We start from the raw sequence: 10,999 nt of genomic DNA on the forward strand, positions 1-10,999 counted from the left end.
TAGCACTGAATAAATACTACCTTAGTATTTCTTTGCACTGTCTTGCAGTTGTGATAGTCTCAGTAGGTACTTGTAACAAGGCAAATGTGATTAAGCTGCAGCTCATTTTTTTGTTTTGTTTGGTTTTTTCCCTTTTTTCTTTTTAGTTGTCAAATAGACTGGAAAAAAGGAAAGAATGTTACTTTGAAGACCATTAAGAAGAAGCAGAAACATAAGGGCCGTGGAACAGTTAGAACTGTGACAAAAACTGTTTCCAATGACTCTTTCTTCAACTTCTTTAGTCCTCCGGAAGGTAAGCTGAACGCTAGTTTATCTGCATTAACTTATAATGTAGAATGTACTTCACTGACTTGTTTCTTCTCTTTTTTTTTTTTTTTATGCAGTTCCCGAAAGTGGAGATCTGGTGAGTTGGCTTATTTAAAATATGGTGGTGGAGTGTTTATGAAAATTGTATGGGAAGTTGTTAAATGGCTTCAGCTTTAACTGCCTCTATATTTAACTGATAATACCTGTGAGGACTAGTATGTATTTGAGTTTTCTTTATTAGAAGGAGTGTTTGTTGAGTTGGGTGGTAGATTTTAGTTTAGTCAACTTTACCAGTTCATCCTTCCTGGAAGCTACCTTATGAGTTGTTAACAATTGTACAGATGTAGTGATCTTCATTATTAGTCTCTGATCTAATGGGTGGTTGTAAGTCTTTCCCTTCAGGCATTGTTTAGATGATTTTATCTAATGGTTGAATGTATCTGGTTGTATTTTATTCTGTTGAAAGTTTCCCAAGCTATTAACTCTTGAAGAAAGTAATAAAACAATAATAGAAACCTGTGAGAACCCACTTTTCTGTGTGCTCACTGCGGCAATAAGCCGTGGTTTTGTTAGGAGAAAAACTACCAAAAATACTCAACAGTTGGGAAAGAATACCTTATGCAGCTTGAGTGAGAAATGACATTGAGGTTCCAGAGGCATGCAGTTAGAACTCCAGTTGGCATGGACACCAAAAACTATGTTCACAATGTTAAAAAGAAAAAAAAACAACCCAGAAAAGAAGCCTTTTGAATTGAAGATAATTCTCAGATGGAAGACAGCGGAACACTTGGTGTGAAAACAAAAGGATTGAGAGACTGGGACTGGATCAGAGAGTATTTTAGGTGTTCAGGTGCTTCACACTGGCTTGTCTAATGAGAATCATGGAGGTGATGCACTGTAGGAATCAGAAGTAGGTTGTAAAATCTTTGAGATGGGCTCACCTGGCTACTTTAAGGGTACTGTGCATATGAACTGAAGTCTATGGGACTAAGATTAAACAATCTTTCTGCTTGGAACAAAAGGAAGTTGGGGGTGGGGGAAGAATAGAAGTTCAACTCCAGAATTTTGTATAATTAAGCTTACTGATGCAGCAGCCTCCCACTGCATAATGTAGGTGGGCTGTTTAAAGTGTCAAACTTGGCTCCTCAGTTTCAATTCTCTAAAGCAGGTCCTGAAACAAAAAAATCAGTACATGGGATTTGTATAAATCTGACCCCATCAAAATCCGTGCAACTTGTGTTTATCTGTCAAAAGTAGTTATTATCACCTTATGGTTTAGGAAATAATGTTGTTTTATGCAGGATGATGATTCTGAGGCAATCCTTGCTGCAGACTTTGAAATAGGTCATTTCTTGCGTGAACGTATAGTCCCCCGATCAGTATTGTACTTCACGGGAGAAGCTATTGAAGATGATGATGATGACGTAAGTATAGTGTTCATTCCAAACACTAAAAACTTTGAAATATTGCTGCTTAAAGACTTTGGTTATTTTTGACATTGGTATCTTTAGATGGGATGCATCAGTGTTGATTTCAGCAGAGCTTCCTAGAGTGTTGAGTAAAGAGAAGCATGAAAGTAATTCATCTTTGAAGTAGTGACTTCAGAGTTTTGTGGCAAAAGTAATGGTGGAAGCTGAACCTCTAGAGGATGTCTTAGCAGAATTTTGTGTAGAGGCATTTCTAGAGAGGTATACCCAATACTTTGATAGAATTATAATGAACTGCCAGAGAACAAATCAATCTGTTTATCTAGTTGCTCAGCTCTTCTTTGTGCTTGTAGGGATATTGGGATACCAAGTTTCATGAGATTCAGGCCTCATCCTTTCAAGAGTGCACTCTTACTAAAAATTGCTAGATAAGCACATTCAAAGCATGCCAAAATACTCAAAGCAAGTTCTGCAAATCTTAAATTAAGTGCATTTAAAGCGCTAAGCTTTAAATCGACAAACCACAAATCCCCCTAGAATTTTATACAGGTAAAATATTTTCTGTCCCTTGCCTCCCCTTAAGCAAGGACAGTTTGACAGTTAAGATAGCTTAGATATGTCTGTCTTACATGTAATTTTTAGAATCTAAACTGTTAACCCTTGGTCCAAAGCCTTGGGTGGGGATGCAGAGGAGGGAGGAGCTGACTATGGATTGCTCTGGGCTGCACGGCCCCCTGCCGGCCACAAGTGGTACCGCAGTCTAATGGCTCCTCCAGTGCTGTGGAAAGGGATGTTCTGGCTGTCTCCTCTGCCGGAGCTTGCTTGGCTTGAGAGGTTAAACATTGCTCATGCTGATGCATACAGCATTTTTAAATTTGACAGATACAGGAACTTCTCTCAAGAGCACCATACAGTGTGGTCTTTGCCATCTGCTTGAGTTATCTGGCTATAGTTGAGCTATAAATGGCTGCATTTATGATGCTTTCAAAACCACTTATTTTCTCTCCTAGTATGATGAAGAAGGTGAAGAGGCAGATGATGAGGTAAGACGACAGATGCCTTTGGTTCAAATGTTTTCTCTGTTGTAGTTTGTTATTTGAATAAGAGTTCCTTTTGTTTTTGAAAGCTCTGGACACTAAGTTTAAGAATTACTTAAGAAGTAAGATACAACATATTATTTTGTGGATCTAGGATGAATAATTTTTTAAAAACAACAGAATAACAAGAAAATGGAAACCAAACTAAGACAATCCTTAAGGTATCATACCAAATTTAAGTTGAAACTGATGTCAAAAGATGGCATGCTTTGTGGAGGGTTAGCTAATACAATATGTATAGCATGAAGTTGTAATGAATGTATTTCTGAATATAATTTAATCTTAATTTTCATGAAAATGGCTCAGGAGGCTGAATGTGAATAAGCTAGAGAAATATAAACAAGTGTTTTCTTTTAGGAGGGGGAAGAAGAAGCAGATGAAGAAAATGATCCTGATTATGACCCAAAAGTAAGGAATTAAAATGAATGTTTGAAGTTTGTGTACACATATGGATATTTAAAGTTTTATGTACATTAAATTTTTATTTTAGTTTAAGTATTTAATCAGTAGTTCCTATAGTGAGTATGTTTTGGCAGAGGCCGTTTCAGTCCTGGTTCGGACAAACTAATGTTGACAGAGAAACTTCTACAAAGTTTTTTCTCCAAGAATCATTTTGTTACAGTAACTTTTGACTTTGAGCACTGAGGTTAGCCAGGCTTGGTTTTCTATAAACTTGTCTTGCAGCAAGTTGCTGCTAATGATGTAAATATTCTATAGTGATTGTAAGGAGATGCAGAGAACTGTGTATCCAGGTTCAGTTTTTGGAAACATATTACAAGCTGGCTCTGGCACAGATTTTCCCAGCAGAATACAAAACTGAGGCTTTTTCAAGGGAGATAAATAGCAAGTCTTTTATTGTTTAAGGTAGCAAAAGTCAAGGTTCAGGAATGTATCTTCAGCCAAGTACTAAAATGTGAGGAGCCAAGCGCAATTGACAGGTTTTTTAATCCATGGGAAGGGCAAATCACTAATCAGGCTGGAAAAATGATTGTGAACCACTTAGTTCATACCTTTTTAATAGTTGAGGGAAAGACACATCTGGCCACCTAAAAACATCTGGTGGTAGTAGGTGAAAGTTGCAGTCATGGAAATGAAGTCTGAAGTACTCTGAAATGCCTGCTGTAAAATGTCCTTGCCATTTCAAATGAGGAGGCACTGTGTTTTTCAGTAGCAGTGGTTTGAGCTACTATCAAAGTACTATTGAAAGAATTACATAATCTGAGACATAGATTAAGAACTGTTAATCAAAATGTACAGCCTCTTGGTGATGTTTCATCTGCTATAGTGTATTCAAATTGCTTCCTAGTCAAGGAAGTTTTGGAATCAAAATGAAACATCTGCAAGTTGGGCTTCTTATTTTGACCATTTCACATATTGCTTTTCTTAGAGAAACAGAACTGAGAAAGGGCAAGACTGCATGCTCAGTTTCAGAGAGAACTGCCAGAGGGCTAGAAACAGTAGTGGTACGATTAGAGTATTGACATAAGGATAAATAGTTGTAAGCTGATCACGGGCTATAAGCCAGCTGAATTTATTAAAGCACTGTGGTCCTAGAATAGCTATCCAGACCAAGGTATTAGAGTAAAACTTGCATTTGAACTCTGCCCCCAAAAAACCTTTTCCTTAAATTCCTGTATTACTGTGACATTGTTGGTTTTCTGTTTCACTATAACAGAAGAAATTTTCCATGTTAGAATTTTCTGACAACTGGAATTTGTTAGACGTTTCCAGAGCGTTAAGAATATACTGTGATTTGGAGTTGCTCTCCAAATCACATTAGTTTAGTCGACTTTACCAGTTCATCCTTCCCAAAAGCTACCTTTTGAGTTGTTAACAATTGTACAGATGTAGTGATCTTCATTATTAGTCTCTGATCTAATGGGTGGTTGCTCTAGGGTGGCTTCTGGAATAAGACCACACCCTTTTTACTGACAATAGGAAGTTTGTTTTGTCTTAAACTGAGTAGAAGGCCTGGATGCTTCTTCTGAGCTGGGTTGTTTGTTACTACATGTAACGCTTCTCCTTTTCACAGTTACAGTGTCTTTCAGAGTGTTTTGCCACACTCGGTTCTGAACAGGTTTTTGTTCTGGATTGTATACCAATGCACTAACAAAGCCAAAATAAATGCTGTGTCCAAAGAGAGCAGTATTGCTAATACTAGACAATTAGTGCAAGGGAAAAGATGGAAGAAGAACTTGAATGCTGCAGCTTAAGAACGCATGTTTAGCAATATTGATAGTTCTTTTAAAGTTCAGATTTCTGTAAAGTAATGTTTCCTTTTTTCTCAACAGAAGGATCAAAACCCAGCAGAATGCAAGCAGCAGTGAAGCAGTGTGTATGTGGCCTTGAGGATTACCTGCACTGTAATAGCCTAAACACAACTATTAGTTACTTACAGCCTTATGTTTTGTATCTTGGTAGAATTAAGTAACCAATTTGTTAAAAAAAGAAATCAGACACATAAGAACCAGTTTAAAATGTAGGTTCAATCTACCTAGCATTTTAACAGTATAATTTTCTGCCAATATGTAGAATGCAGTAAATTCCCTAAAGCATGAATGTTAATTCATTGCTACATAGTTTGGTTCTTGTGAAGTCTTTGTCATGTAGCTATTAGACTGCAGCTGTGAAGATTATCAGAACTGTTAACTGAGACCAATATTTGTTTAGAGAAAACTCTCTCCTGAAGAACCAACCAAAGTATTTTTCAGCCCAGTAGTCTGAACGGGTTTAAGTCTGCTTGCACTAGCTGTGCCTTCATTACTTTGTTATAGAAATGGCAGTGACTTGTACTAACTAGGAGATGATGATGCATTTTGAATTTGACTACTTGAGAAGACTAGTATAACTTGTTTAATTTCCAATGAGACCACATTAAACATTCATAACTGTCAGCTTGTTTATGCTATGGGTTTTGTATTTTATGTGACACAGTGATCTACAAAAGAAACCTAGTCATCATATTAAGGTTATTGTTTACCACTGGGGTGTGAATAAAGCCTAGTATTTTCAGAAGCTAGTCTTGTTTTATTATGTTTGTATCTGCACGTGTAAACTGGTAAGATGTATCTTACATGCTGCAGTTCATGTTTTACTTGAAACAAACATTGATAATTACTGACAAGTAAGTTATATAGCATTTGAAAAACAAACACAATAGTTTGGAAAGTTTGATCAGTACTTTCCGTTTGCAGTGTGATACTTGTGAATCTGAGCTAGATGTTCCAGTGATTGGTCCACACTGCCATTTTAGAGAAGACAAGTCCTTAGAAATGGGGCTAGATCTGATAAAGGACTTCGGTATTGCCGTGCCTGACTTCTAAGGCATTGCATATTAGTATGAAATCTGAAGCAAAGTGCCTTGGATTTTCAGTCTGTGTAGAACAGAGCTATGTTATCCTGAACAAAACCTACCCTGCAGCCGAAGGGAGTGCTAGAACACTTAGCTCTATTCTAGTTTGTCCTCACTGTATCATCTGTGGAGGAGAAAACAAACCGAAAAGAATTCCTCTTTCTTCACCTAATGTTCTGTTCATGTGCTTGTGTTGGCACGTTCTGGTTCATACTTCTGTCCATATTGGATGTTTATTCTCAGTTGAAACACATGGGCTAGAAGACCTTTCTCATTCTAACCTTGCCTCTAGCTTATTAGTGGAGGTGCTGGATGATGCTGGAGATGTAGATTTGAACTCACTCAGCTGAAGGAGACTGTGAATTTATGTATGCTGAGTTTTCCCAGTCAGTAGCATGCTACTGTACTCTGTGCAGTCTTGTCCTTCACAGATAACTATATCAGTTCTGATCTTCTAAATAAGTAGTTAGAGAGCTTTTTTGGGCATAGAAGGGTCCTTGTAGGATTGGAAAGAAATGTCCAGCTATCTGTGGATTTATTTCTGCAGTAGCTACTTTTTTTTTTTGTGCCACTCCTATACTGACTTAGTTTGGAAAGACCAGGGCAATCAGGAGTCAATAACATGAGGATAGGGCTGGTAGAAGAGTTTCTCTAGCGTGTCTCTTGCTTGGAGGGTAAGTAATGCAGAATGAACCTTATCCCAAGTGCCCTTCTGAATCATCAGGCCCCCTGAGAGGATGTGGGTCTAGTGTCCTCTGACTAAACTGTTTTTGTTTTATTTGTTCTTATTTTTAATGCCTTGAAGGTTTAAATATCACACTGCTTCATTTCAGAATCCCTGTGGGGTTTTGTCCCTCTCAGGATATCCATGGATTTGGGAAAAGGAGCTCATGTTATCTATAGCTGTATATAAAATAGGACTGTTGAAGCTGTGATCTTGGGTGTTTTTTAGATAACACATATATCATGGCATAGAAAAACACAGTTATGAAAGGTTAACAATTGTTCTTTAGTAGCTGTGTTAAAGTAGGTGTGGTTGTGTTCTTGTGATACCAGAATATGCGTGTCCTTTGAGGCAGTGACCCTGCCAGGTGTTTGGGTTTCACATGGTCTCTTTGCTGAGCATCTCCCAGGTTTAAGTTTAAACTTCAGGGCATGTGGAGACCAAACTAATGGCATGTTATGAGCTTGAGCAGTCATTAATATGGGGCTTCGGGATTCATACTTCTGGACATGCGAAGTCTCTGAAGTCCTTACTTAGATCTAGCCCATTTTTGCTAACAGCATCTGGAATCCATATCTTAAAAAGAAAATGAACTGTTAAAAGTTGTCTAAGTTTCAAAATTCACTGTACTTAACAAATTTGGCTTGTTCTTTGATTGCTTTCTTGTTTAACATCTTCATAACATACAATGGGATACAATATTTCAAAAGGGGAGTTGGTACATGTCAAGGCACACCTGCAGCCTGCAAGATCCAGGGCCATAAATCCATCTTTACTGACAGATTTTGGTAAGCTTCTCTCTGGATTGACTTGCTAGTTCTAAAGCAGCAGTTCTTGTGGTCTCCAGACTGCAGCAAAAGGAAGGATAAAATATAAATAAGGTGCCATTTCTTATGGCATTGGTTAAATAAAAACTTCTGGTGCTTAACATAGTTTTGTTATCAACGACACTGTTGTTTAGCAGTTCTGAAAGGCAGTATGTAGCAGGAACATTAAACTTTCAACATTGATTGGAGTGTTATGACTCATTCTTTTCACATAGAGCATGTCCTCATTTAGTATTTGAGAAGGATAAGTTACCATGTTAAGAAGTTCATGCTAGGAAAATATGTCACTGAAATGGAATTTCTTGGGCAGTAGTTGCAGTACCACACCAAAGTTTAGCATCTGTGTAAATGGTGTCTTCTGTCCAGTTTTGGTTGCTGTATCAAAGGGTGACTTATCTTGAAGAAAAGTGGGAGGTTGGTGAGGGAAGAGGTAGGAGAATTTAATGAGACTTGAATGACAGTGAAGTGTGCTCAGAGTTTATACTTGATGGAGAGGGGATGGTTCTTCATAATTCTATACTTTTAGCAATCTAGATTAGATTACATTAGCACTAAAGAGTTTGCCTGTCTGATAAAATTTTGGTTGTGTTAAAAAAATATTAATTAAAAAAACCCGACAGCATCCTGAAATAAAGGAGACCAAATTTAAGCTTAGTATTCTGAGGGTTTACTTTTTGGAGAAGGGTGATGTCAGGTGCAGTTAGAAGTGTTACCTTGGATTACATGAACACTATCATAGCAACGCTGCTTACCAATGTCTCCTACAGCTAACTAGCTTCATAAGCTTGGATTCTTACTTGGATTCTTGGAACTGATGTTTCCCAAGCTAATGGCAGATACTGTAATTTTGACATGTTTTGGTTTTTAAGTGAAAATGAAAACCTCATTGGAATATAGAAAAATACAGAAATTGAATGTGTTCATCTTTGCCTTCCAGCTGGTACTTCAACTTTCCCTGTGTTTTAAGGCTAGTTGTTGTAGACCTGACTTGGAAATTGATGGGAAGCTTATATACGGATGGGCGATTAACTTGTCTGCCAAAAGTTTTTTATTTCCTAAAGTATCTATGCAGCAGTTGTTTCTCAGATGCTTTCTGTTGGGCAGAGGATTGTGGTGTGGCATTCTCAGTGGCTTAAGGAAGCAAAATGCTAAACCCCTCTGTACAGAGGGGGCAGCCTGATAATGAAGGCATTTCTGTATGGAACAGCCTTCTTGGTCTGCTAGGTTGGGGGCTGTAGGTGCATGGATATTGAAGTAGGTAGACTCAGCTCTACAGCATTTTTTCCTTTATTCTGTGCAGATGTGTCCTCCTTCAATCCAAGACTTTCTTGTGCAGGTTGGAGAAGCTGTTGCTACCACACCTCCAGTTTTGTTTCTTAATAACTGCTTAGTTCTGTTTGAGATGCACTGATTCCTCCCAAGTTTTCAAAAAGGTGTCGAAATAATTCCTAATGCTTACCTGAAGAGAACATAAATTCCCTACTGGAAATAGTAAGTCTTACTTCTATACACTAGCAAGAGGAGTTGAAGTTTGTCCATGTGGGATGTTGGACAAGATTTATCTCATTGCTCTTTAAATCCTCCTGTTAGACCTTTGGCAAGGCCCAGTAGTCTTCCACATGTGACTTGTTTCTCAGCTTTTTAGGAAAATCAGAACAAGTAAAGCAGGCAGGATGACACACAAAGCACAGATAAGCTATTTTATATTTAGCTCTGCTTGGTGTATACCAGAATGGGTGTACAAGGCGTGAGGGGCTGCGGCAGAAGAGTTCTTTTGTTCACAGGCATTTAACTAAAGCATGTAAATTGACAACATGAGTTGGCTCTGCAGCTGCAGGAGGGGCTTAGACCCTGTTATGAGCTTGGCTTCTATGTCCTTCAGTGTTGTGAGTAATTGCCCAAATTTATGTTTGCCCTGCAGTGGAGAAACAGTAAGTTCTGAACTTGCAGAATGTTTTACTGTGGTGGTCAAGTCTGAGAAACTTAAATCCCTTTACAGACTAGTTTTTCTCTACAATGTGTGCTTAAGTACTTTTTTAATATTTTTGTAAGAAGGAGGTATATACAGCTGTCTGTGAGATGAAGTTCATAAAAAGAAAAGTCTCTCCCTGAGATCATCTGTTCAGTGTTTCAGTGTTCTGTCAGCAGCAAGTTCCAGTGAAATTACTGGGAGATAGTAATGGTCAAGAAAATCCATTAAGGATTAGCCACTTACTGTCCACTTGCTTTAATGACATATTGCAACACATCTATTTGTCATGTATTTCTCATGAAATTTCCCCTGACTTATTTTCTCCCTCATTTTCCTTCTGTTTAGCAATGACCAGCTCATATTTCATTTAAGTTTCCTTCTTAACCCTTTTTCTGTTTTAATCACTTCTCAGAAGTTATGATGCTTCAGGGTTTTCGCTCAGGATAGGTTTAGCATCCCTTTGAAACTAATAGTTGATAGGTGATGTCAAGCTGCTGTCTGCAGATTCTGGCAGAACACTAGGAAAATATGAGCTTTTTAGTTTTTCACAGTCACTTCCCAAAACAATATTTAACTTGCCTCAGGATTTAAAAAGAAGACTTTAAACACTCTTAACCATAATTATTCTCTAATTAAGGTTGCACATAAAAAATTTCAACAAATTTAGGAAGCTTATGATACAGGAGACCAGAGTATTTAACAAGAAAGCATTTCTGTTACCAGTATCAACTTTGAACACAGAAAAGGAAAAATTCAGTATGAAATACATGTATCTCACATGGTAGAGGCTTTCAAGGAATCAGATTAGGTGTTTTTTCAGGTTGTAGTATCTCAGGTTTGACAGTAGGAGGCATCTTCTCATCAGCCATTTCTGGGTGGATGCAGAACCTGCATGGTGTTTTAGTGAAACTGCAATAAAGGTAGCAGATGTGGAACATTTAATAAAATTGCAGTGGTTTAAATGTATATTACAAGGAAAGTAAAATCTCACTGGGATAATGTAGTGCGCTTAACTGTATTGAATGTGGTTTTTCAAAATAGTAACATAAATATTTACAAAAGTTCAGTTTTGACTTGCATCTAGGAAAATGAAGTTTGTTATCCTTTACTAGCAAATTCTGCACAATTAAATTGGGTTATCTTGTTCTTTTACCATGTAATTGTCAGTATTTCATCTTACCCCATTCTCTTAGCTTTTGGTGGGTTTAGTCAAATGTAGTGTATTTTAAATGGCTGTTAATATTTGTTGGCTTACGGAGTACAAGTTTAAATGGATGTTTTGCATGTTTGCTTC

The 10,999-nt window shown here is 37.6% G+C and overlaps 1 protein-coding gene across 2 annotated transcripts in view; it reads left to right on the plus strand.

The window, feature by feature from the left end:
- Positions 1-5,845, plus strand: part of NAP1L1 (nucleosome assembly protein 1 like 1) — a 31,491-nt gene extending 25,646 nt beyond the window's left edge. For both annotated transcript variants that reach the window (XM_064655621.1, XM_064655620.1), the window contains exons 10-15: positions 147-292; positions 384-403; positions 1,608-1,730; positions 2,744-2,776; positions 3,188-3,238; positions 5,122-5,845. In XM_064655621.1, the coding sequence (XP_064511691.1) occupies positions 147-292; positions 384-403; positions 1,608-1,730; positions 2,744-2,776; positions 3,188-3,238; positions 5,122-5,157 (409 nt within the window). In that variant the 3' untranslated portion in view covers positions 5,158-5,845. The remainder of the gene's footprint in view (positions 1-146; positions 293-383; positions 404-1,607; positions 1,731-2,743; positions 2,777-3,187; positions 3,239-5,121) is intronic.
- Positions 5,846-10,999: the final 5,154 nt, after the last annotated feature.

Source organism: Pseudopipra pipra, chromosome 5 (genome assembly GCF_036250125.1).
Source record: "Pseudopipra pipra isolate bDixPip1 chromosome 5, bDixPip1.hap1, whole genome shotgun sequence".
NCBI classification, from domain to species: Eukaryota; Metazoa; Chordata; class Aves; order Passeriformes; family Pipridae; genus Pseudopipra; species Pseudopipra pipra.